Raw genomic sequence first — 26,153 nt, forward strand, 5'->3', positions numbered from 1 at the left:
ACTGAGCGAATAGTATCATTCTTGCATTTGATATAATCTAGATAGTACTGAATCTATTTTATTCTTCTTGGCTTTCTGAATAGGAGAAAGGGTTTTTTTTTGTTCAATGAAGTGCCCACTTCATTCCAGGTGGTAAATGGCTTAGCACCCCTAGAGCAAAACTTTGAAGGTTTTATCCGAGGTCATGTCTAGGTGCAAGAAGTCTGCTACCCGTCCTAGATGGTCAATGCCCCAGAATCCCTCTGTTTGGCCCTCTGAATTCGTACACTCGATCCATGGAAGGCCAAATGCACCAGCGTTAAAGGCGATTCCTGTGTTCTTGTGTAGGACTTCCTTCGACTGCTCACTTATCTAAAAAGAAAAAACAGCACGAAGACGTTAGAAGTCTCGTAATTATTTTGTGATGCTAAGATAAGGTATAAGTTCAGAGTAGAGTTCTGACTGACCATTTCACTGGCTTTGCTCTGGGCTAGTTCGCGTTGCAGAATAGGTTGAAATACCTCTGGATTCGTAATCTTTGTATTTCCTTTGGCCCAGAAGATTGAAAAGAATGTTTCGGCCAAAGTTACAAGCTTTTCAGGGGCCTGGATTGCTACCCCTGTAAGCGCAGTTTGCAGGTCCACCGTGGAAGCAGGAAAGCCTTCGGGGATTGATATGCTCATTGGCACGTCGAATCGATTCGACCAGTAAAGACGCTCTTTATTGATCCACGAGAATTTATCTGCAAATTAATTGTTAAATACAGCTTTCACCGGATGTAATTTTGGCTTCGAATACTTTTCACCGCAAATAGAGGTGGATTCTGGCATCTTTGGAATAGATCCTTGAGCAGAACGGGGACATATTCAATTTGGCATTCCGAGAAGACAGGCGAGGTCTAGTACAATTGTCAATTGATGGAAACTTTCATTGAGTAGAGTTTAGTTTCACTCATAGTCACTGACCTTCAGAACATGGAAGGCAATGTAGCTAAACGGGCTAACAATGTCGAAATAAAGAGTGATCTTTGGGCCAACCATGCTGCCAGTTACCGTCATGGAAATTGGTATTTATTGCTGTCACTTTTGTTCAATGGTATCTAAGGGGTATACAGTCCCTCTTATAAAGATCATGAGGATTTTCAGATTATTCATATTTCCTTGAGTCACTGTGAGCGTTTGGAACCCCAACGTGTTGAACTCGGTAGAAATGAGAACACTTTAGGGCTGGGAAATCTTGGCGGGATCCACAGGCCCCAAGGTTTGTTGAGCAAGGGAGACCATGCGAATAAGTTCCCAACCATACGAAGGGTTGGAAATACTGGCCCTTCATAATATATAAAAACTAGGAGATAATAAGATTCTGGGGTAGGTAAGGATGAAAAGATAACCCGAGGAATGATTTTAGCAGTCCAAATTTTTGGTGACCCTGTGGTTGACATATGCATCTTCTACTTATTGACTAAAGACGTAGTTGAAGAATAGAATATCCTTATTTTTTATTGGAATATGATGTGCTTTATATCAATGTAGGGTATCAATGTCGGGTTACTATAAATTTGAATTATTCTAAACCGTTTCGACATTTGGAGACTGCAGGGATTCTATTACATTTGAACTTGAGATGATCTACCAAGTGGCTAGTCCTACTCTTTTCAGTCTCTGGCCTATGCATTTGCTGTTTCAAACTTGCTCAATTCCCTCAACTTTTTCCCATTCAGAAAGAACAGCCAGGGAACTGGCAACAGGGCAACGGCAATAAAGCCAAGAAGACTTGAAGCCCATCCGATACCTAACCTGGTATACACTTTGAAAAGTTAGCAGAGAACGTTGAATCTTTATAGCTTACTCACTTTGAATTGTAAAAAGAGGAAATGCAGCTGCAAGACCATAGCGAGCCAAACTGTTAGCGCTCATTACGCTGGCAACGGTTAATCCATGGTAGGTATCGACAATATACTGTGTAGTGCTAACGAACACACACAGGTTTCCCCATGCAAATACCATGATAGCAACAACTGGGCTTGCCCAAGAAACATCTATTCGCGATGTCCAGGCGAACCAGAATAGCCCAATGGGGAGACCGATGCTGCCGATCATGGCAGGGTAGAGGCGATACTCCGGTGGTATATGAAGACCTGGAAGTTTGACAGCCCGAGGTCGATAAAGAAATACGTCGCAAAGCAGTACTGTGAGTGCCCCAAGTAAACAACCGACCACCAAAGAGAGAAATACGAGACCGGACTCCTCGATCCCGAAGCCATAAACCCCTTGAAAAACAAGTGGAAAAGCGGCGAAAAATGAAAATAAAGTTGCGAATTCACAGGCGACGTAGAGGCACACAAATGAGACAATAGGCTCAGTAAAAAGCATCTGGATAGGACGAAAGAGAGCAATTGTGACAAAAAGGCGGAGTTTAGAAGATAGAGGCGGCGATGAAGGCAACTGTTGACCATGTTTCTTTGCAAGTCGACGTTTGATGACCGAATGAAAGGTTTCTTTTCCAAAAAGCGTGACAATTATAGTGAAGATTCCGAAAAATATCATTGTCCATTGCGTCCATCGCCATCCCTTACGATTAACAACAAAGCTTCCAATAACCGGCCTGGGAGATAGTCAGCAAAAAATCAGAAGGGACACGAGTCTATCATTCTTACCCAAGACCAGGACCTAGAAAAGGAGTCAAGATAAAAATTGTAGAAGGGATAGCACGCTTTACAGGCTTGAATGTTTCGTTGATCGTGCCACCAGCAATAGCTAGCGATGGAGCGAAACAGAAACCTGCAAGGAAGCGCAGAACACAAACGCCCGCAAATGTATGACTGAAACCAGCACCCAGAGTAAAAAGGCATCCAAGTATAACAGTACCAAGATACACCGGGTATCTGCCAATTGTTTCAGATAAAGGCCCTCCAACAACAGGACCGAGTCCCAGCGCGAGAACATAGAGGGAGAGAGGGAGAATAGCAACCGTGCTGCCTACTCCGAATTCCTCCATAAATTGAGTATGGGCGGGAGACAAAATCGATACTCCAACAGACCTAATAGGAGTGTCAGCCGATTTAGTCTCACGAACCAGGGGTTTCGGTGCTTTCCTGCCTTACGTTGTAAAGGCCGCGGATGCCATCATGAGAACTTGCCGAATCTTTGCTTGCGTGGACCAGTTGTATGGATTCTCGGGATCATCTTCCCAGCTTTCATTGTACCTTTCAGTTGAATCTGTTTTCTCATCGTCTCCGGTCTCAACATCAGGTGTTACAATGCACGGTGGTACATCTTCCATCTGAGTTTGTTGATGCGCACTTTCCAGTATCATGATTAGAGCAAGAATAAATGAAATTTAGCTCTATCCGCAGGAATACAAAATTTTTTCTCATTGGGATAAATCTCTCCGTTGAAGATTTTCCGTACTATCCTTCAGAGGGTGGATTGGGTGTACTAATAATTATTATAACCTCTTGACTCGCAAATTCGCAGCTTGCTTTTTACCGAGCTGATAAATCATTTAAGGAAAAATTGGAGAGAGCCTCGGAAATCATTCAACTTGATTGGGCGTATTTCCCTTATCCTCGCCTTTCCCATCTATGCGACTGGGGAAATTTAGTGTATGCTGCTATGTAGGAATAAATGATTACTCAACCAAAAATATTTCTCTGGCGACTTGCTTATCGAAGACCGCGGGTAAAATGACGGGATAGAATAAACGATTATTCATCACAGAGCCCATTCCTCAATTTATATCCCATACGTATCTCAAAAGGGATTTGTTGAGTAAATGATGCTCTCGCGGTTGAGACAGGCGATCTGTTGACAAGACCTCCAGTAGCATTTACATACTTACAATCAGATAGAGTCGACTGGATTGCGGGATTTCAAATTAGAGTAAACAATTTCGATCTTATTTGCCATGCTTTTGGCTACTGACAGATCGCAAACATCAACTTGACATTGAATGAATCTATTAGACATACTGTATAGGACCGAACCCTGATTGAAAAGGAAAAATATGAATCTTGCAATTTTCTGAATGCTAGTATCACTTTCTATACCAAATTCCGGCTTTACAAAATTGAATCTTGCTACAGGTATATTCTCCCTGGGCATTTCATTTAAATGTACCTCTCCAACAGTATGTAATTAGTGAATATCATTCCAAGTTGTAGGGATATGTGGACATGTTCCCAGTGCCTGCGCCCTAGAACCATTCCTAGTACAGTGAGGCCAGTATTTAGTGGACCCCTGCTGAGCTGGAGTGTAATTTCTCAGTAGTTCTTCACCGGCCCTCATTTGAACATGATATCATCTTGTTGATTGAGATATTCATATTGTCGCAGATATTCAGCCCATCAGAGCTTTTCCGCTGCTGCCCAGGTTAGATAGACGTGTCCATGAAAAGTAGTCCCACTCTTCAATTTAAGGCGCACAAAATTACCCCGTCAGGTTAGCTCTTTATCAGAATATTTGATAAATCAGTTGTTACCTATGCATCACAGCCACAGCCATTCGGGTCGTCAGAAAATGTCCAGCTTTGTCATAATGCTACTTTGATCGGTCGTTTGTTCTGCTTCGATTAGGGTTAGTAAGTCAATAAAGTGCCAGGGTTCAAGGGCCAGTAATAGTCAAATGTTTAACCACACTTCACTTCGTCCCACATTCAAACGATTTCTTTCCCACTGGTAACCCCTCCAACTTGAATCGCAGCCCACTTTCAGTAACTGGCTAGCTGCATAGATCATCTCTTCTTGCTATATCTCATTGGTAGCAATAACCCCACTCGACGGCTTGGATGCTTGGGCCATGCAACTCGGGAAAAGGGCTTGTCCACACAGAAGCTTCTGATGTACGGGAACGCCTCATCAAATGTAAGATGTAAGATGTAGCATTCTTCATGTGGAGCTGGGGCCCCAGCCTCGTCGGAGTCGAAAATAAAAGCGATCTCCCTATATTAAAGCTAAACTCCCCAGCTCATGGTCCGAGGTTGAGCTTGGAGAATACGTCTTGCCGGTCGCTTCAATATGGGAGACGCACAGACCGACCAAGGCTATCAGCTTGGTGTTGATGTCGGCGGTACATTCACAGACGTGTATGTCTTTACACCATGTGGTCAGACTGTTCGTGCGAAAGTTCCGACTACAATTCCGGACCAGAGTATTGGAATTAAGAATGGTATCTCGAAAGCGCGTTTGATTCTGAAGGAGCAGTTTGGATGGGCGGGAACATTTCAATTCATTCACCATGGGACCACAACCGCTACCAATGCTGTACTGGAAGGAAAAGGTGCCCGCACTGCGTTGGTCGTGACTGCGGGCCATAAGGATATTCTTGCGCTGCGTCGGTCTCAGATCCCCGGTGGACTAGGGGCGTGGCTGCATTGGACTCCACCAGAGCCCATCGTACCACTTGAACGCGTTGTACAGTGCAAGGAACGAATGTCGGTACAGGGTGAACCGGTGACAGCAGTTGATGTGCAAGATCTACGGGACGGTTTGCGCGAGTTAGCCAAGCAAAAGCCCGAGGCGGTAGCGATTTCATTGTTGAATTCTCACAGTAACAACAAGCATGAGCGCGAGGTCAAGGAAGTGGTTCGCGAGGAATTAGGTTCTCAAGTCGCTGTGATTTGTTCAGCAGATGTGCTCCGTGAAGTTGGCGAGTATGAGCGCACGGTCACAACCTGCACTAATACACTTGTGAAACCTGTTGTTCAAACATATCTCCAGAACCTCTCTCAGGCACTTGCTAAGGAAAGTGAGATCATCCGTGTACTAAAGAGTGATGGTGGTCTTACCAGCTTAACACTGGCCTCGGAGCTTCCTGTGAACATTTTGATGTCAGGACCTGCAGGAGGTGTGAAGGGAGTGGCAGATGTTGTGGCTCGAGGCACCCCTTACAAGAATTTGATTACCCTGGATATGGGAGGAACCTCAACAGACTGTGCTCTGATTTATAATGGTCAGCCTCAGCTTCGGAGAGAGACTGTTGTGGACAACTTATCTGTGAAGGCACCAGCTGTGGATATCAAAACTGTTGGTGCCGGTGGAGGCTCCATAACCACATACATGGAGCTGACCGAGACACTGCGTGTCGGTCCCGAAAGCGCTGGCGCTGTGCCAGGCCCTGCATGTTATGAAAAAGGTGGGAAACAGGCGACTGTGACAGATGCAAACTTGGTTTTGGGATACTTACCAAGGAATCTCCTCGGGGGTGATTTCGCTCTGAACATGGAAGCAGCCTTGACGGCTGTTAGTGAAATCGCATCTCAGATGAAGTTACCAGTTACCCAGACAGCCGAGGATATCATTACGATCATCAATGAGACCATGTATGGTGCTTTGCGCCTCGTCTCCGTGGAGCAAGGCTACGATCCACGCGATTTTGCACTCGTCGCCTTTGGAGGTGCTGGCCCACTTCATGCTAATGCGGTAGGACAACTACTGGGAGCATGGCCGGTCATCATTCCCCCATCCCCTGGAATTCTTTGTGCACAAGGAGATGTCACAACGAAGCTTCGCCATGAGCAATCAACAACGTTTATTCGCCTTGTATCCGAAACAAACGTATCAGAGATCAACGAGCAATATCGCATCCTGGAAGAGAAATGTCGTGAAACCTTGCAAAGGTCCTCTGGAGAAAACTGGCCAATGACTTGGAAATCCGCATATCAGGCAGATCTTCGATACAAAGGGCAGGCCTTGACTATCACCGTCGACATGGCTGGCGAGGAGCTGAAACTGAGTTCAGAAGGGTGGAATGCAATCATCCGGGAGAAATTTGATCAGCAACACCAGCAGCTTTTCACCTATACCCTCCCGGACTTTGAGCTTGAGCTAATGCGCCTCGGGGTTATCTTGGAGGATGCATCTCCGAGTATTGACATTCCTAATGTCGAGAAGGCGACGAGCCCAGGCCCGCCAGCCGGTGCGAAGCTTGGTGAACAGACAATTATCGTACATGGTAAACGGCAGCTTGCCACGTTATGGGATCGTCAACAGATCACAAAACAGGGAATCCAGGTCGTCGGGCCGTGTATCGTCTCTGAGATGGATAGTAACACACTTATTCTGCCTGGGTATTTTGGCGAGATTGACAAGATTGGCAATATCTTGATCAATCCCCTCGACAAAAGGCCAGTCGCTCCGACTCAGTATACAGCGGCATCAGCGAACGAACTTGTCAAAAGCACACCTTTAATTCCGACCCTGATCTCGTCCACTCTGGCTTCCATTCGTGGAGAAATGGACAAGATGATGCTTCGTTGCAGCATGTCCCCTGCCATCAGAGAACAACAAGATGAGTTCAACGTGATCACCGATGCCAATGGTAAAATGCTGGTAGGCCAATTCGGTAGCTTCATCACTGAATTTCTCAAAATATGGCATGGCACGATTGAAGAGGGCGATATCTTTATTACGAACGATACCTATCAGGTACAAGGTGCCATCAGTCATTTGAACGATATCATTGTCTTTCTTCCTATTTTCCACGAGCATCGTCTGATTGGATATGCGTCTCAATTCGGCCATATAACGGACGTGGGAGGTATCGTGCCCGGAAGCATGTCTATCAACGCAACGTCTGTCTTCGACGATGGTGTGCAGATTCCCTGTATCAAACTTTATTCGAAGGGTGTCATGAATGCCGACATTGTCGAGCTTCTATGTCGAAACTCGCGACAACCAGCTTGGTATCGCTCTGATCTGACGGCTATTATTGCAGCATGTTCAATGGCCGCAACGCGAGTTCGTGAACTAGCGACACGGTTTGGTCAGGAGGTATACCTCGCTTCATGCAACGAACTTCTCTACAGGAACAGGACCGGATTGGCCAAGATTGTCGAGCGGCAATTCAATGACAATGACAGTACCTTTACTGACTTTGTGGATGACGATGGTCATGGTGTCGGACCGTGGGCGCTCACCTGTTCTATGAAAAAGGTCGATGGAAATCGCTTGATGTTCGATTGGAGTGGAACCTCTCCCCAAAGCGAACACAGTATCAACTTCTACCTCTCTGAGACCATGTTCAGAATGTTCATTGGATATTACTTGATTGCGGCAGCGGCGCCTGGAACAGTCATCAACGATGGCTTCCACGAATTGATTGATGTTCATATTCCCGAAGGCACAGTGCTCAAGCCCGTCCGTCCGGCACCGATATCCTGCCGAACCCATCTGATGGGCCGTACTCTGGATATCGTCCAAGCCCTGATCGGTCAGAAGAACAGCGACTATCAAGCGGCGGCTGGATTCAGTGACTCGCCTCACTTCTTTTATTCCGGTTTCAAACCTAGCGGCGAATGGTACCAGCTTTACCAGATTGGCTTCGGAGGTGTCCCTGCTCGCCAGGCTGGCGATGGGCCTGACTGCCACTGTCTCTTCCCGGCCATCAAGTCAATTCCCACAGAGAGTATTGAGTTGAACTATCCATTGCGTATTGAGGCCAATGAGAGTGTTGCTGATAGTGGTGGTGCTGGATACTTCCGCGGCGGCAATGCTCAACGCACTCTTTATCGATTCCTCGCTCGAGGTGAGTTCAGTTTACACGACGACCGATGGTTTACGAAGCCTTGGGGCTTGAAGGGAGGGAAACCTGGACAAAGATCCAGCAAAGTGCTCTATCGATATTCAAAATATGCCGTGGACCCTCCAAAGGAGATTCTTCCATCCAAATGTGATCACATCCGTGTCGACCCAGGAGATCTACTCGAATGGGTGACTTGGGGAGGTGGTGGGCTTGGAGATCCATTGACGCGTCCTGCTGAAAAAGTAGCCTTGGAGGTTCACCGAAAACTTGTCACTATTGAAGGAGCCCGCCAAGGGTATGGAGTGGTAGTGAATGACGACTTTACTGTTGACCAGGAGAAGACAAAAGCACTTCGCACGAAGATGAAGATGGAACAAACTCAAGTATCGTCCACATCCATTTATGATCGTGGTGGAAGTCTCGATATACTGCGAGAAACTTGCCTGAAGGAGACGGGGTTGGAGGCACCTTTGCCCCAGTGGGAGACTGAGTTATATGGACCTCATTCCGGATTAGAGTATGTGCAAAAATGGTATGCAGAGATGAAGGCCAATAAGGGTTGGCAGCTAGACTAGATAGATAGTTTAGTATGAAGTGAAGATGACAATGCAGAAATGAATAACCATACTCCGTATGCTCTTCCTTTCTCTTTTTTATACTAAATCACATGATACACTGTATATATTGACATTTTTCCGGGAAAGAGCGATTCTCATCCCAATGCGGGTAGGTGGGTCCTTCCGCATTTGGGATGCGTAGGGCCAAAAAAAAGAACAACCTTTTTGCTTCTTTCGACTGCAACTTTCTTGTCTGTTTTCTTTCTTTCATTTTTATACACTCCATACTCATTGGGTATTCCTCACTGACAGCTACTAAGCGACTATCTTCTCCCTTTTTCTCTTTTACACTTCTGTCATCGGGCTGAGATCTCTATTGTTATTTGTCGATCGCCCCGCGGTCCCCGCTCCGCTCAGTCTGGCTGTCGTCATCACTGGCCATCTCTTGCTGTGCGCTCTCTGAAATTTGGAGCAGCTCCACGCCTTGTGATGCCCGGCTCACTTGGCGTGAGAAATTCGATCACACCTTCAACTCCTCGACCTATCATCCGGCGAGCGCTGAATCAGTGAATCAGGATGTAAGTTCCACATAACCTTGGCGGGTGCGTGGCCGGTGGCGGGCCAGAACTCGGGGCGTCGAAACTGATAACACTCAGATTATTGCGGATTGCCCCTCTTCTCCAAATTGTTTTCTCTCGCTTTCACTGCTCTACCTTTTTCCTTTCATCGCTATTTAGTTCTTTTCGGCACCTCATTCTCTTAACATTCGTTCCCTATGCCTTTGACTATTCTCTCGCGGTCGCAGCTCCGAGAGCTTCTCCTCTCTCTCAACCGTGACGAAGTCGCCGAACTACAGCGAAATCTCTCAGAGGCCCTTCGTGAATACTCCACCGGTTCTCAAGACAAAGGTTGTTCGGCCGCATACCAGCCCTCACGAACCGCCATCACTCGCCAGAATGGTTGTACTACCTTGTTCATGCCCGCCAGCACGGGCCAGACGATTGGCATCAAGATGATCTCCCTGCAGGATGGTTCTGCCGCGGGATGCGGTACATTCGACACTCCTGGGATTGAAACAAACTCGAGTCGTTCACGGACTGGATCTGTCCGAGATTCTGTTGCCTCACTTTCATCCGATGTGAGCGATCTCTCCGTTGGTTCATCCCAGGAAGATAGCAACTCCACCAGCCTAACGACAACAACTTCGGGAAGCGGGGCTGACAACGAGGATAGCTCAACACTACTCTCTGGATGTGTTAATCAGCAACCGGTGGTCAACAGCGTCTCTAATACGATGGGAGCGTGGCCTGGGGTGGGTACTCGGGATACTTCTCCAAAGGGCAGTGTGACTCTTTTGGATAGCGAGAGTCTTCCATTTGCATTGATCAATGCGCATGAACTTACGGCTTTCCGTACTGCTCTAGCGTCGTTGATGGTTTTTAACAAGCGCAAGAAGGTCCGCACTCTCCTTGTCTTCGGCGCTGGAACTCAAGCCTACTGGCATATCCGGTTGGCATTGATTCTACGTGGAAAGGAAATCAACCGTGTTTATATTGTCAACCGATCTTTCGAGCGGGCAGCCAAGCTCCTTCGTGATATCTACCTTCCTGAAAACACCGCCTGGCGTGGAGATGTCAAATTCTCGGCTATGAGTAACGACTTCGGCGAATATGAGCGTATTATCAAGGAACATGTCCGCAAGGCGGATGTCATCTTCTGCTGTACCCCGTCGGTCGAGCCTCTGTTCCCTGCTGAGTTTCTCACATCTCGTGAGGGTCGCCAAAAGGGGCGACTTATCAGTGCAGTGGGATCATATAAGGCACACATGGCCGAGATACACCCTGATATTCTTCGTGATGAGGTGACCGTCTCGGCGCCTCATCGTCATTTCCACAAACATACGCGCCGCAGCGGTGTGGTACTCGTTGACAGTCTTGATGCGGCCATTAAAGAGGCAGGCGAGATCGTCCAGGCTGGGATCAAGCCGAAACAAATGGTTGAACTCGGTGAGCTTCTCATGGTTCGAAATGCCACACAGGAAGCCGCCGATGAACAGAAGAGTCTGCGAGAATGGGTGGAACGTGGAAATGTCATTTACAAGAGCGTCGGGCTGGGCCTAATGGATCTTGTGACTGGTGGCGATCTGGTACGTCTGGCTCGTGAACGAAAGCTGGGGACTACGGTGGAAGATTTTTAATTTGCATCTGGCATGGACTGTAAAATACCCACTTGTTTCTAATCTGCTGTAAATTACTTAGACGGATGCAGCAACCAATAAGAACACACTTGTTCTGTCTTTACTTCTTGGACTATTGTACTTGTTCACACCGAAGTACATCAATTTGCGGGGGTTCCCCGCATTGGAATCGGTGATTCTCGGTCATTCAATAAATACAAAGTATCAGTGAACGACGTTAGAAAATCATCAGCCTTGAAAGAACCTGACAGACCTGAAATAGTACAAGTAGTGCATATTTTCCCTGATACTACTATCCCAACTCTCAGCCAAAGATGACCACCTCATCAATTATAACAACACTCGCCCGCCGACGAACAGGAACAATAGCAAACATCACAATCACCCGTCCATCCAAACTCAATGCCCTAAATACACCTCTACTGGAGAAATTACCTCAACAAGTCGAAGCAGTGACAACTCAAAATGCCGATCTCCTGGGTATCGTGTTAACCGGTGCAGGGCCCAAATCCTTCGTTGGAGGCGCTGACATTGCGGAAATGGCAAATTTGAATTCTCCGGCTGCAGCGCGCGGGTTTATTACGAAGGTTCATCGGGCTTGTAAGAGTGTTCGTGATTGTCCGGTTCCGGTCATTGCTCGTGTAAATGGGTATGCACTTGGTGCTGGATGTGAACTTGCAGCGGCGTGTGATTTAAGGGTTGCGAGTAGGAATGCGATTTTTGGGATGCCCGAGGTATTGTTTCTTTTCCCATATCATTTGTCTTGTTCAACGAGACAAATTATAACAAAAAGTCCACAGACAAGTTCTCTGTGACTAATTGTTTTTCAATCTTGGAGGGATGATGAATGATTAATCGTATGATATTAGGTTCGAGTTGGAATTCCCAGCGTGGTTGAAGCTGCTCTTCTTCCTAATTTGATTGGATGGGGTCGAACAAGACAACTTCTTCTACTTGGAGAGAATATCAGTGCTGATGAAGCTTTTCGTTGGGGTTTAGTGGAGAAGATTGTTGAGCAGGGTGCTTTGGATGAGGCTGTTGAAGGGTGGTTAAGTCAATTAGAGAAAAATGGACCTTCTGCCGTGCGCAAACAAAAGGCACTCATGCGCACCTGGGAGAATGTCTCACTAGATGAAGCGATTCAGGCCGGTGTGGCAGCCTTTGAGGAGTCATTCATGGCTAAAGATGGTGAGGTTACGGAGCCTGCTAGGATGTTGAGTGCTTTCTTTCAGAAGAAAAGTAGATAGTGTGAGTATGTGAAGTGTTCAATGATAGAAATATCATTCGTCATAAAATTATGATTACCGAGAAGACTTTCGCGTCTTTTTATCGCCAATTCATAAAACAAATCTTATCCAACAAATGCGTGGGCACCTTGCAACCCCATTTTCGTATCCAAAGACATCTTATTAACGTACATATCCACCACAGTAACACAATTCGGTAATGTACATCCAGACCTAGGTGACCTTCTTAAAACTTCATCTTCAACAAATTGCCGATCATTTCACGCGCCGTAATGCGGGTGGTAGCCCACAGAGTTGGGAAATCCAGGGTGCTGGAGAAGGTATCCGCGTAGCCGAAGAAAAGCATAGGGGGGATCCAGCCACGAGCGTACTCAAGGGCAAAGCAGGAAGATTCCATCTTGTACTGCTTAACCTCACCACGACGCAGGTGGTGGACGGAGCCAGCCGGGTAGACCTCGGCCTCGTACTCGCCGGGGACGTAGGCCAGCTGAGTGCCAGTGAGGATGTTGAAGTAATCATCAGCGGTGTGACGGCCGGTGTGGCCCTCGGTTCCGATGGCAGTGCCGAAGATGATCAGGTATTCGGTGATACCTAGAAAGGGGGGGAAAAAAAGAAGTGATTAGCTATGTTTGCTACATTTGCCGAATACAGAGCCGAGAAAATGACAAGCTCCAGGTTGATGCCATTGATGCCATTGCCCTTCAAGAGCGAGGCGCGCGACTCATTAGATTGCAAAAAATTAGACTTACTGGCATGGATGATGTACATAGCGCCCATGGCACCGCCTGCATTGTTGAACACCCATTCTTCATCCTTGTTCAGGTGGGTGGATCCGACCTTCTCCTCGAGCTCGGTAACAATGTAGTTAACAATGGAACTGGTGTCATCGCCGTGCGCCTTGACAGCGCGCTGGGAGAGCTCGTGCAGATGCTCGTGATCGAAGATGTAGAATTGGTTCAGGCGCGCATCGAGGAAGCTGTAGACGGCGGAGAACAGAGCGAGGAAGACAGCGATGATGCTCAGAGTGCGGAAGGAGAAGCAGCGGCAGCCACTGGATGACTTCTTGCTAGCATTGCTAGCAGATGATTTGGATGGCATAGTGACGGGTGAATTGAGGAGAGGAAGTGAAGGAGGGAAGAGAAGGGAAAAGGTGACGGAGGTTGAAGTGAAAAAGTTCAGGCGGGCCCCTGTTTTGTTTGTTCCGCAGTTTTAAGTGGAGCTGCACTCTATGCCTTGCGCCAAAAATACAAAATATACCCCAAACTATTGGCAGATCTGGGGAGATCTTGGTTTCGGTTTGATTTTGAGGGGCAAATGAAGTTGATTGAATGAGGATTGTTTCTTCAATTAGGGAATAAATATGAATCCTAGTATTATACTTGCAGTCTCAATGGATATCTTCTGAACAGTTCGGATCGCCCCAATCCGAATCGCCTGATTGGCCCGCGTCAAACTTGTGAAGTATAAAAATCGACGAGGTAGAATTACTTCAACTTCATACAGTATTCACGAATTGAAGTGGATAGAATGAATAGGTTTCTGACTGGATGATTAGATGTCTCATCTGACATAGACGTACTCTCGGGTCTTCTTCCTTGGTCATGGTAGCACAATGGACGCGGTCTGTCGTCCCAGTTATCGTAGTGTGAGACATGTTCAAGCAGATAAAATGACCTGCTGGCCCTTGGTATTCAATTTGAAGATGATTCTTTTATTTTTGCACTGTCTCCTTCCACTGTTTCATTGTCTGGAATGAACCAGTCATAATCTGATAATGAAATATTTGTCGATATTAGGATTTCTAGTTGCCGGGCTTGCACTAGCTCAAGCATTGAGCCAAGCTCCATCAGAACTCGGTGTTCAAACGTCCAGCGGATTAGTACATGGTATCTACAATGACTCTACGAGCCTCGTGAGAGGGTTTCTAGGTATTCCATATGCAGAACCTCCAATTGATGAACTCCGTTTTGCACAACCGCGAAGAAATTCCCCCTTGTCCTCCCCGATCAACGCATCAGCGTTTAGCAAACCGTGCCCACAGGCAACGAAATTGTCCAGCGAGTCCATCTTAAATGTTCTTCCTTATACCATATGGGATTCAACGGTTTTCTCGGAAGATTGCCTATATCTCAATGTGTGGGCTCCAGCCTCAAAGCACACAAAACCAGGCAGTAAGGTCGCAGTAATGATCTTTATCCATGGGGGTGATTTTGGATATGGCGGCACCTCAATTTCCTACTATGATGGTACAAATATAGTTCGCGATAATGAAGATGTTATTGTGGTTACTCTCAAGTACTCCATGCCCCTCGTCTTCTTATAAGTCTGGCTGCTAATGATTGTCACAGTTATCGACTAAATTTCTTCGGATTCCCAAATGCCCCTGGATTGGAGCCATCAAGGCAAAACCTAGGGTTGCAAGATCAAGTCAGTAGCGATACGCTGCCAGTTTCTCTTCTGGGCTTTGCTCATGCCAAATATTAGAGACTTGCCATCGAGTGGGTTTACGAAAACATTGCCCACTTCGGTGGTGACCCAGAACGCATGATACTATTTGGGCAATCTGTCGGGGCAGCCTCCGCAGACATCTACGCTCACGCCGTAAGAAAATTCGTATCATCCATCTCTAATGGTTTCCAGTATATCGCTAATCCTCCTCTGGGAAAGTACCCTGAGAATCCACTGGTGAAAGGTATAATAATGCAGTCAGGTACTTACATGTCAGGCCCGATTCTACGATATCAGACTAACTGGGAGCGTCTATCGAACGCGGTCGGGTGTGGCTTCGGAGAAGATTCAATAAATTGCATGAAGAAAGTTCCATTGTACAAAATTGTCGATGCGATGGCCGTCGGGGAGTATTCTTTTCTTCCGGTCCCAGATGGATCAACCTATTTCGCGGATTATAAAGCTCGAGCGAAGAGCGGGAAAATTGCAAAATTGGTAAGAAATATTTACCGCACCTGAGTTTATTTGTTTTTTTAGCAGCCCGTTCTGTATGCTAATGGTTCAATGTATTGGATTTCGAGTAGCCAGTCTTGGCAGGCTTTGATGAAAAAGAACTAGCATTCATGTATCCCTTGAGCATGAATACGATTAACGAATCAGAAGTACAAGCTGACACCCAGGCATCCTTCAACTGTCCTCTTCTCGATGAATTACGGTGAACCACCTTTCACCTATTCTTCTCTCAGTCCCCGGCTAAACTATACAGGCTGCGGTCCAAAAATGATATACCGATCTGGAGATACGTCTATCAAGGGAATTTCTCCAACCTGAGTCCTAGGCCATGGCTTGGAGCTTATCATACCTGTATGTCTTGATTCTTTTCTTAAGGGGGCGACCATTGACTCGTTCTAGCCGAAATACCCCTAGTTTTCGGGACTTATAACGTGACGACGCCATACTCTCAGCCTGCGTCAAGGCTTGAAATTGAAACCAGCAGATACATGCAAGGTGAGCCTCCATATAAAGCTTGTTCATATAAAGCCTGCCTGTCTTTGTTTCTGATATGGATTTGATCACAGGGGCATGGGTTGCATTTGCAAAAGATCCTCAAAGCGGACTTCAAAAGTACGGATGGCCGCAGTTCAATGACAAGTTTCAGGGTGAGTATACTTCGCTGTGAACAAGCAGAATCTACAGCAATCTAGGACTGACGTGGCTTTCTTTTACAGAGGATTCGTTGGTGAAAATTGGAGGTGAGGGAATATCATCGGCGGTTCTAACATCAAATGTTTGGGATCAATACTGTAATCCTCCACTGCTATAGCAGCCATACAGGGATAGAATTGGTATAGGTATACCAAGGCTTGCCGACTATTCATACTAGGTAAAGACACTTGATATATGTTACACCATGAGAAACCCAGATCTACGTACCGCATCCACAAGAACGTGGAGTGTAGACGAACGTAGATCCTAGAACCGAGGTTCATTATCCACATACTTCTTAGTCTAGGCCTTTTCACTTTGAGACATGATGGTGATGATTCTCTCGATACAATTGTATTAACAGCCTTGGCGGAGATTAAAGTTGAAATGTTTGTTGCTGCTTCGAGATGGTTTCCGAGCGATGGGATGAATCTGAGACGACGGCGTCTTTGGGTGGGACCGGAGCCGTCTAGGTCGAGTCAGGGTCAAACGTTCGCTTGGTTCTTTCAATCCGAGGATTTTCCGAATTTAATATCGAATTTTAGCATTCAGAATAGCTCAAAACTTTCCATACAAATTTATCACAATTTAAAGCCGTAGAAGACCATGTGGCTTGCAGTCTCCACAAAAGGGTTTCTAGCTGGCATTTCTCGAAGTTGACGTAGAACGCTTCAAGAGTTGGTTCATTATGCATTTAGACTTCAATTTGAACCAGGGGATAGCTGAGTAGTCAGGAATACACACTGTCTATAAGTCTACGATCTGCCCAGATTATAGACTTCAAGTTGGGCTTCAAGTTTGACCTGAACTATCGAATTGCCGTGGGAGACAATCTCACAGATTGGTGGAAAGGGGTGGCAGCCACCATGCAGGATATGTATCCACAACTCTGCAAATTCCACCCCGCATGGAAATATCCTGTCTCAATTCTCCTGCTCTGCCAGTCGTAAGCCTTGAACTATCAGTTCTCGCAAGCTAACTAGATTGCAGATGACTGCCTCAGTTGTTGAGCGGACAGGATGCCGTTTTCTAGCAGGCGATGATCAGCCAATGTGCAGCTGTTCTAACCGGAGCCACTCTAAGATTACCCGGATGGTGGAGTCAATATATCCTCATGAGACAAAGTTGCTCCGTGCTTTACGGAGTCCACGGAATACCCATGGAAGCATCCACAAGATTTGACCGGAGAAATTTCCTGATGGAATTGTGAATTATGTACTGGAAAAGTCTCTTATAAAACGGCCAGGTCCCTCGGTGCCGGAGGTGCTGTTGATCTTCAATAATCATATTTCCTCTTCTCAATCTAATCCAGAACCTGCAAGCCAGTTCGATCCTTTCCTTCAATCCTCACAACATGAAGTCTTTCGCTCCCATCTCTGTCCTTTCACTCGTACTCGCCGGTTTGAGTAGCGCAGCCTCTCTTCCTACCAAGACTCTCTCCAAGCGTGCCGATTTCTGCGACCAGTATGCATCCATTGAGACCGGCAGCTATATCGTCTACAACAACCTATGGGGCCAGAGCTATGACACTTCCGGCAAGCAGTGCACCGGCGTGGACTCCCTGAGCGGTTCCAACATTGCCTGGCACTCCTCATGGACCTGGGCCGGTACCGCCAACCAGGTCAAGAGCTACGCCAACATTGCTCTGCAATTCACCGCGAAGCAACTGAGTGCTGTCAGCAGCATCAAGTCCAACTTCGACTGGTCGTAAGTTGAACGCTCAACCCGTGTTGTGTTTATAGACGGGTATTAATGACATCATGCAAATAGTTACTCTACAACCAACATCGTGGCTGATGTCGCCTATGATATGTTCCTCAGTTCCACCGCTGATGGCGACAATGAGTATGAGATCATGGTCTGGCTTGCAGCCATTGGTGGTGCCGGACCTATCTCCTCGACGGGCTCTCCCATTGCTACAACCACCATCAACGGTGTTGAGTGGAAGTTGTACAAGGGTCCCAACGGCAGCATGACTGTTTACAGCTTCGTCGCTCCCTCTTCTACGACCAGCTTCTCTGGTGATATGATGGAATTCTTCACCTATCTCATCAACAACCAGGGTCTGGACAAGAGCCTCTACCTCATCGATGTGCAGGCTGGTACTGAACCCTTCACTGGCAGCGCCGACTTCAAGGTCTCCTCTTACTCCGCAACTGTCGCATAAATTGACGATGGTACCGTCCCATCAGACGATCGGACCATTTTGAGTAGGTAGTCAACATGAATCGATCTGGAATCCATTCTGTAGCTAGCATCTCCAATTGTCTTTCACCTGTATGTACTCGTAGTAAAATAGATCATCAAACCATGGACGCGTGTTGTATCGGTTCCAAACAACCTAAAAACTCGCATGAGCCATTAGTGCCATACTTTGTACTTCATAGGAGCGGCTTCCAGGAGTAATTGTTTCATGTTTCAGTTTGCGCCGTGCCCGGACTAGTCGCTGGGCCCCAACGGTTACTCTCCTGAAACGAAAAGCCAGCTCATTGTGAGACAAGGCCATGTTCCACCATTCAGGTCGTTCGTTGGCCCCCAGGCCATCCTAGTGTCAAGTCGTGCACTGTGGAGTTATAGCTACTGGATTTGTTCTGCATGCTCCGTTCTGATGATCTGGCGAAATCCGGCATTGTACATTCAACCAAAACATCTATTGCTTCACAGTACTCTTCCTCTCGCGCATATAAAAATGCCGCAGTATTATTTATTCCATGTTGTGTTCCTCATCAGATGTCATTTCTTGCCATGGAATGAGGATCGAGTGTCTTCTGGACCCAGAACTTGTAGGGTCGCGTTGGGACTTGGAGGGCGCGTATTTGTTGCTAAGAATAATAAAAATCGTGCTATTCATAGACTAACTTCACTTGACAGCTGCGTTTAAGATATATTTAGTAGCGCTAGATGAGGGTCTCTCGAAGGTGATGACACTCAAAGCGCGTCGCCGGGGGTGAAGCAATTGCCGTAAGCGCTGGGAGCAGAGAAGGGCGCTTATATACGTGCCAGCCATCTCATCCGAAAATAGGACAGCGGCTGCTTTTTTTAGGCCTGTAGCCCTAAGATGCATGATGAAATGATGGTCGGAACATTGCATGCATTGCTAGATGCATTTGTTAGATGCATCGATAGCGTGGGAACATCACAAAGACGAGTGGCGGGGGGAAAATTCGATATATCGAATACTGACTCCGACTGAATGCACTCAAATCAAGGCAGAAAATCGACTGCCCTCATGCGAGGTGGCTGAACTATTTCGCGACGTACCACGGTCGAGAATTAGTTGAACCTACACTTCCTTTTCCCCCTTCGATGTGTCTGATCGCGTTGTCATCTGGTATGTCCGACTTTGTTAATGTTGGTCCCCTCGAACACGCTTCACGACCCACTACTCGTGGCGCGCCGTGTGACAGGGGTCATTTGGCATGGAGTCCGAGCAGGGATCTCCAAAGTGCGAAAGGGTGGGGGATTTTGCACGGACTTGATCTTCTACGGTCGGAACCTGTCATTTTTTTTATCGTCAGTGATTGGGTATTAATGGGGACTTTAGGGCGCCAAGTTGAAACTTGGGTTGCCACATAGTTCTACGAGGCTATACATAGGTTACTTGTACTGTACAGTAGTCCTTCTCTAGTTTTGGATCCTCGTACGACGTACGCACGATTCGCCTATGAAGCTGCCATTATGTTTACAGCTGAAACCAATCTCTCCCTCCTTATTCAATTGAGTTGGGGCCGAGGGCTTTCATGCCTTGGCCGCCCTTCTTCCTGGAGAGGGTGATGCAACCACCTTGATGGGGCAAGTCATGAGCAATGAATAGGATGGGATAGGAAAGGATGTATGGATAGATACAATTGTAAGAGCAATAGATTGTGAAGAAGGTTCAAAACTAGGTGCTTTCCACCGTGTCTCGAGCCATCCATTAGATATTTCAGGGTAGGACATGGTGGAATCTGACCTGGCATGTTCCCCCCGCGTCTCGCACAGGAGATATGAGACGGTCGCGAGTTTCATGGATGATCTAAAGTAGATGATATCCATTAGAGGCTGGGCAATGAGCATCAGTTCCCTGGCACATTAAAGGATATCGCGGACACTAGGGGAAGAAACCCAGTGGATTGGTATTGATTGGGAAGGCTGGGTTCCACTGCGGGCGTTCAGTGGGCCTAGCGTTGATCTCCTCGCAGACTTGGTGGAGACTTGTCAGCGAGTAGCTGAGTTTATGATCGTCTACTTGAGCTCATTGAAGCGCTGGAGTACTTTGGGGTGGCAACGGAAGATACTATTCTTAGAGATCCTGGGGCTATTCCATATGCATAAAACAGTATCTCGAAAGGAAATGAATTGGCCAAATTACGAACAGATGGCTGGGAAGATGGCGATATATTAGACAGAAGCGTTCAATACTATGTGGGAGGCAAATACCAATGTAATATTTACCCAAAAAAGTGATGAATCTAGGGATAGGGGAGAGCACAGACAAGGTCTGATAGACAGCAATAGTACATACCCGACAGACCATCAATCGTTTGACTTTCTTTTTTGCAGGGCAATAGGTATTCAGGTCTGTGTAAATCCCCTTCTCCACTGCATTCCTCGACAAATCATGGCCATTGCACCCTCCCATACTCCCGGCGCGCGCGACAAAGGTTTGAGCATCTCAGATCCAACTATGCAGGCTTGCTCCAGCTCCTCCGCGACCCCCCTGCCCCATCCTGCCCTCCTTCAGGGACTGTGACTGGCTCAATAAGCCTTGCAGCTTTCTAGCCAGCCGCCTTTTGGCGCATACCGGAGCTATATGTAGTCAAGTATTTCCCACTCGCTGGATTCTTCACGGGATTCATCCGCATGCTCAACGTCGTCACCACACTCTCCTTTCCCTTTTATTAATTATTGTCTTTTCCATCGCCCCGGTCGCTCTCTCAAATCATCAACCTACTCCATAAAATCCACTCGATTCAATAATTCATTCAAGACAGCATCTGCTCGTTTCCCAATCTATTGCCATAGTACAGTGGGCTGTCTCTCGGCTTAAATTCTCCGCTTCGGCAGGTCTCAGTCTTTCTGGAGAATCCTACAGTTAGGGCTATCGATAAGAGGGTTGACACGACAACCTTTTTCTATCCTTACAGCAACATTCTTTTTTAACTACATTGCTCCATCCTGCTGGTCAGGAATTCCTTGCTATTTTATCTACATTATTCTGTGTTCTTTAGTCGAGGTTATTTCTTCCAGTTTTTGTCTTTTGCTTCGCCTTTGATTCAACAGCGATATTTGTCGACAACAAGTTTATTGTGTTTTATTGTCCTTTTTGTCTCGGCTCAAGAACAAACGGGCTTTGTGACGAATTATTAGAGACATTTGCTTGGTTTTACTACAAACGTTAAACCACTTGATACCCTCTCGTCCCATCATATCGCTCAGTTGCGTTTTCATTTTCTTCATCAGTCCTTCACACCACCTTCAAACTTCATATCAACCATGAATCAATCTTCAATGCAAGCCTCTACGGCGTTCAATCGAGCAGCCCTCGACGAGTTCATCACCCAAAGAGTCTCTCGAGAGATGGTGACACACCTGGCTCGTCAGGCTGCCCGGGTCATTCGCTGTGAAGCCCATGTGACCAACACCGTCAACCAACATGGTCAACCTACACCTCCCTCGACTCCTCCAATGGAGAATGCCGACTCCCTGCCGCCGCTACCATCTATCGAATCATTTATCGCTTCCCTTGTCGCCCGTTCTCAAGTTCAAGTGCCGACTCTCATGAGCTCCCTCGTGTATCTAGGACGTCTACAGGCTCGCCTTCCTCCCGTCGCCAAGGGTATGCGTTGCACTGTTCACAGGATATTCCTCGCCTCTCTTATCCTCGCCGCCAAGAACCTCAATGATTCCAGCCCCAAGAACAAGCATTGGGCTCGTTACACTGCCGTGAAGGGATATGATGGATTTGGCTTCTCCTTGCCCGAAGTTAACTTGATGGAACGTCAGCTACTCTTCCTTTTGGATTGGGAAACCCGTGTGACCGAGGATGATCTTTTTATCCACCTTGAACCATTCCTCGCTCCTATCCGCCATCGTATGCAGATTCAGCACCGTGAGCAGATGGCTCAGGAAGAACAACAGCGAAAGCAGCAGCAGCACCGTGAATGGTATGTATACCATGCCCTTTCAAATACCATTATAATTTACTAATCCTCTCTCTCTCTCCAGGCGACGTCTTCATGCTTCAGCGGATCTGCTGGCCAGCCGCCTCCGTCGCCAAAAGTTGGAAGCCCGTGGTGAAAGTCGTCGTGGTATCGACCCATCTTTCCGTCGATTGCCCAGCCATGTTTCATGCCCCAACATCCACAAACAGAACAAATCGCCTCAAGCCCCAGTCGATAGCGAATACCACAATGATCTCAACCGTCACTGCACTCCTTCTCATCGGACTGGAAGCTCGACTTCGCCTCCATCCATCCGCGATGTCCCCGCTCTATCACACGCCGAGACATTCAATTCCTTATGCTCTCGATCATCTAGCATTGCACCCAGCTCCCGCGGAACCCCGGCCAGCCTCAGTACATGCTCGTCTCACGGAAACGACGAAGTCATGGTCAGCGACTCCAACACTAGCCCTTCTTGCTCCCTGACCCAAAGCTATGTCAACGTTGGTTTCGATTCCAAGCAGCAGTTTGAGCCCGTCCGTCAGCCAAGCAAGAAGATGAAAGTCGGTGGACATCACCACAGCACTGGCTTTGTTGCAAGGTTCATCGCATCTGCAACCGGCTCTTACATGGGAGGACGCATGAGCCGACCACACTCATGATCGAGCTGGTCTCGTTCCACCTCGTGTCTTCTACTACCACCCATTTCCTTTTACTCATCTGATTCCCCTTACACCTTTTGTTGCCTCCTGGCAAAAAGCAGTTATCTTTCATACTTATCTTTCTTGATAATACCCTTCGTTTACGCCACCGAGTCTCGATCTTCCAGATGCTTCAAGCATCTTTTTTACAACATACTACTTTTTTTTCTCACACTCTTTACTCTCGCATTTGGGATCGGTATCGGCGTTTCTTTCTTGTGTGGTCTACATCTCTTTCATCTTTGGTCTTATGGTCACATTCTGTGTTTGCAATGGGATCATGGGTTAGGTTCGGATCGGATGTCTAGACGTTTATTGATGTATCTTACGGATGTATTTATCCTTTTTACACATGGTACCGGCGTTCACAGTACTCATAATCAAATTACATACAACCGAAATTCCATCCCTTTCATTTGAATCTCTCGAACTCAATAAACCTCTGTATATGCGCCTATATACACAGGATTTTATCCGCCGGGTGGGGCTTTCCTGTCTGGGCTGCCGCCGCTTTAGTGAGGGCACTCGGGCTCAGGCTCACTGAGTAAATATCAGCACGGGCTCAAGACCAATCGTCTATAGCTGCTCAGTGACCACCCAGTGACACTCAGTCATTGCTTAGTCACCAGTCCTTATTGTTCAGACAGAGAGCCGTACTTCTTTTCGTCCAGTCTAAGTCAGGCTATACTTAAAAAGGACACGCATCATAGGGTTATCTATTCTGTGAACACTAGCGCGTAATAATACGTGTGATGTCCTCCTATTCTAGAGGTCTCCATTCAGTCAAAAAACTGCGCTATTAACCCTAAACCAAAACAAAATTGAGGTAGTCTTATCTTGTTCAACATTACGCTATTTAAACCAGCTTTTGCATTATCGTATATCATGTCATGTATGTGACGAAAGTGACGTTCTGGCGAGAACAAAGGAGATTGGTAGACGTAGGAATAGCCTCAGGCGTTGCCAATCACATGCCTTAGGTGTCTGTTCGCTTGCTTTGAAGATGTTTGTGTATTTAAACTCTCTCTCTCTCTCTCTCTCTCTCTCTCTCTCTCTCTCTCTCTCTCTGTGTGTGTGTGTGTGTGTGTGTGTGTGGTTTGCCTTCCTTTTATGAAGGGCTGTAGCAGAAGTAATTCAATTGTACTAGGCCTATATGTGTTTACAACAATCTTGAAGAAAGGAAAAAGAAACAGACGGTTCCAGAGTAAACATACTGCCGAATGCGAAGGTCCCGGTCACGTGGACACATACGGGCAAGGGCCCAGGCGTCCATTAACTATGTAGTTCGCCGCCGAATCGGGAATAGTCTGACACGAGCGAGGACCACACCATCATCATCGTCACCATACTACGTCGTTAAGTCTCCCAACACTTTTGTTTTTATTCCGGATGACAATTGATGGTATTATCTTCCAAACTATGGAGCTAGCCCAGGCCCAGCTGGCTCGAGCTGTTCCACCTTTGCGCCGGAATGCTGGGACTTCAAATCCATCGATATACCCCGATCGTCTCGCCCTCACCTTCATGTCTGAATGGCATTCATTCACGAGAGACGCCTTCCAGGCTTTTCTAGAAGCAGAAATCACCCACAAAATCCCATTTCATGATGAGACTGAGCTATACACAGTCGGAAATGAACTTGGTATATCCGGTAGATTCGTTCGAAATATTTGCGACCCGGTTATGAAGGCCCTTGAACCATTACCGGGTATGGCTTCAATCCGATTCGCCGATTTCCAAGCAATCTCCACCTCAGAAGATACTGTTCCAGATATATGTCTGGGGCTCATTGCGGTTGACCCCACGCCTGATAATGTTCATTTGGTTGGAGAATTAAAGACACCATGGACCATCCCCGATGCATATCTGCATCTAAACCGACCTAATACGTCTCATCACCTCGAGCCACTGATAGGTTTGCCTTACCCTATATTCTCTTATTTTCATCAAAACTCGCTGACTATTGAACCTTTGTTTAGGACAGCTTGCTGCTCCAATGCGTATGTGTTCGCTTCGCTTTGGATTCTTATCCACCTACAATTCTACAATTTTTGTCAAACGAGCAGCGGACTCTTCTTTCCTCCTTTCGCCGCCCATTAAGCACGACACTATGCAGCCTTCCCTTCGACAGTTGTTTGCTGGTTTTTGTCTAATGGCCTTGTCAGAGCCAAAGTACTTTGAAAGTCCATCATTTCAGGCAAGAGAAGTAAGCATTGATTCGGGTAACTGTAAAAGAGATATGATGCAGCTGCTAATGTATCGAGAAGCTACGAGGCCCTCCTCCTCTCCGCGTCTCCGCCCGTCTACTCAGAAATCCCGACTACCCGTCCCTATCATTGACGAACGAATTGGACTCTGTTACATCGGATAGTGTTATCGTAAACACTGACAGATCTACCCCAACAGTCATCAATTGCGTTCGCCAGTTATCAGACCCAACTGTCAATTCCAAGGCCACCTGGCTAGCCACAATAAATGGAACACCAGTGATTTTAAAGTGTTGGCAGCTCAAATATGATGAGTTGTGAGGTAGACTACTTTTATGGCGTATTATTAGACTTACTAACCAGTTACGGTTAGGTTTGATGCCGAAGCGGCGGTTTATCACCGTATTTGGACTCAGCGGCCGGCTGGTCTTCATAACTTCACTAAGTGGATCTTAAGGGGAGAGGTTGTTTGCTCGAGCATCTTCCCATCGGGATATGTCCTCTTGTTAGAGCATAGAGACGGGATACGACTTGATCGTCTATGGCATACTCTATCCGAGATCGAACGAGCCCATGTTCAGTCCGAATGCATTAATGGCGTTCATGCTTTACGGCAAGTGACCGTCCGTCTTGATGATGCGAGAATGCACAATATTCTCTATAGCAGGGAGAGTGGTGTGGTAACTTTGCTTGACTTCGAAGGTGCCCAGGAAGTTGAAAGCCACTCAGTGGTCCCTACGTATCACGAGATGGGTGCCATCTTTGGTTCTGATCTTCTGTTGGGACGTCCGTCTGGTGGCTAGTCTTATGGTTATGGATTCGGTGCTTCGCTTCATGTATAGACTCTTCTTAATTCATCTACATTTTTGCTCCTGGTGGCTAGACTTATGACTGCGGAGTCCGTACTTTTCTTCACGTATGGACTATTCTTGATTCATCCAAGTTTTCT

The 26,153-nt window shown here is 46.9% G+C and overlaps 10 protein-coding genes across 10 annotated transcripts; 7 read left to right on the forward strand and 3 right to left on the reverse strand.

The window, feature by feature from the left end:
- Positions 1 to 150: 150 nt before the first annotated feature.
- On the reverse strand, positions 151 to 1,019 carry N7469_006343 (uncharacterized protein; the record flags this gene model as incomplete). The annotated part of the gene is made up of 4 exons (XM_056645261.1): positions 151 to 351; positions 447 to 721; positions 778 to 877; positions 945 to 1,019. 4 exons carry the CDS (start codon positions 1,017 to 1,019, stop codon positions 151 to 153), a joined length of 651 nt encoding a protein of 216 aa, XP_056500499.1.
- A 626-nt stretch (positions 1,020 to 1,645) lies between these two features.
- N7469_006344 (MFS transporter) lies at positions 1,646 to 3,261 on the reverse strand (the record flags this gene model as incomplete). Its single annotated transcript, XM_056645262.1, has 4 exons — positions 1,646 to 1,785; positions 1,832 to 2,583; positions 2,636 to 3,019; positions 3,083 to 3,261. The coding sequence occupies 4 exons, from the start codon at positions 3,259 to 3,261 to the stop codon at positions 1,646 to 1,648; spliced, it is 1,455 nt and encodes a 484-aa protein (XP_056500500.1).
- A 1,732-nt stretch (positions 3,262 to 4,993) lies between these two features.
- Positions 4,994 to 9,073, forward strand: N7469_006345 (uncharacterized protein; the record flags this gene model as incomplete). The annotated part of the gene is made up of 1 exon (XM_056645263.1): positions 4,994 to 9,073. One exon carries the CDS (start codon positions 4,994 to 4,996, stop codon positions 9,071 to 9,073), a length of 4,080 nt encoding a protein of 1,359 aa, XP_056500501.1.
- Positions 9,074 to 9,830: 757 nt separating this feature from the next.
- On the forward strand, positions 9,831 to 11,252 carry N7469_006346 (putative proline utilization protein PrnX-like; the record flags this gene model as incomplete). The annotated part of the gene is made up of 1 exon (XM_056645264.1): positions 9,831 to 11,252. One exon carries the CDS (start codon positions 9,831 to 9,833, stop codon positions 11,250 to 11,252), a length of 1,422 nt encoding a protein of 473 aa, XP_056500502.1.
- A 314-nt stretch (positions 11,253 to 11,566) lies between these two features.
- N7469_006347 (uncharacterized protein) lies at positions 11,567 to 12,499 on the forward strand (the record flags this gene model as incomplete). Its single annotated transcript, XM_056645265.1, has 2 exons — positions 11,567 to 11,957; positions 12,252 to 12,499. 2 exons carry the CDS (start codon positions 11,567 to 11,569, stop codon positions 12,497 to 12,499), a joined length of 639 nt encoding a protein of 212 aa, XP_056500503.1.
- Positions 12,500 to 12,725: 226 nt separating this feature from the next.
- On the reverse strand, positions 12,726 to 13,597 carry erg2 (C-8 sterol isomerase ERG2; the record flags this gene model as incomplete). The annotated part of the gene is made up of 2 exons (XM_056645266.1): positions 12,726 to 13,090; positions 13,249 to 13,597. The coding sequence occupies 2 exons, from the start codon at positions 13,595 to 13,597 to the stop codon at positions 12,726 to 12,728; spliced, it is 714 nt and encodes a 237-aa protein (XP_056500504.1).
- A 1,087-nt stretch (positions 13,598 to 14,684) lies between these two features.
- On the forward strand, positions 14,685 to 16,271 carry N7469_006349 (Carboxylesterase type B; the record flags this gene model as incomplete). The annotated part of the gene is made up of 9 exons (XM_056645267.1): positions 14,685 to 14,794; positions 14,848 to 14,926; positions 14,984 to 15,100; positions 15,167 to 15,442; positions 15,532 to 15,662; positions 15,714 to 15,811; positions 15,860 to 15,955; positions 16,027 to 16,107; positions 16,177 to 16,271. 9 exons carry the CDS (start codon positions 14,685 to 14,687, stop codon positions 16,269 to 16,271), a joined length of 1,083 nt encoding a protein of 360 aa, XP_056500505.1.
- Positions 16,272 to 17,507: 1,236 nt separating this feature from the next.
- On the forward strand, positions 17,508 to 18,320 carry xgeA (putative endoglucanase; the record flags this gene model as incomplete). Its single annotated transcript, XM_056645268.1, has 2 exons — positions 17,508 to 17,860; positions 17,924 to 18,320. 2 exons carry the CDS (start codon positions 17,508 to 17,510, stop codon positions 18,318 to 18,320), a joined length of 750 nt encoding a protein of 249 aa, XP_056500506.1.
- A 3,308-nt stretch (positions 18,321 to 21,628) lies between these two features.
- On the forward strand, positions 21,629 to 22,958 carry N7469_006351 (cyclin family protein; the record flags this gene model as incomplete). Its single annotated transcript, XM_056645269.1, has 2 exons — positions 21,629 to 22,299; positions 22,361 to 22,958. The coding sequence occupies 2 exons, from the start codon at positions 21,629 to 21,631 to the stop codon at positions 22,956 to 22,958; spliced, it is 1,269 nt and encodes a 422-aa protein (XP_056500507.1).
- Positions 22,959 to 24,416: 1,458 nt separating this feature from the next.
- N7469_006352 (uncharacterized protein) lies at positions 24,417 to 26,007 on the forward strand (the record flags this gene model as incomplete). Its single annotated transcript, XM_056645270.1, has 4 exons — positions 24,417 to 24,912; positions 24,977 to 25,203; positions 25,262 to 25,521; positions 25,578 to 26,007. The coding sequence occupies 4 exons, from the start codon at positions 24,417 to 24,419 to the stop codon at positions 26,005 to 26,007; spliced, it is 1,413 nt and encodes a 470-aa protein (XP_056500508.1).
- Between the last annotated feature and the right edge of the window lie 146 nt (positions 26,008 to 26,153).

Source organism: Penicillium citrinum, assembly GCF_028827155.1.
Source record: "Penicillium citrinum strain IBT 23319 chromosome Unknown utg000005l:1.0-1900146.0:1.0-1900348.0, whole genome shotgun sequence".
NCBI lineage: Eukaryota > Fungi > Ascomycota > Eurotiomycetes > Eurotiales > Aspergillaceae > Penicillium > Penicillium citrinum.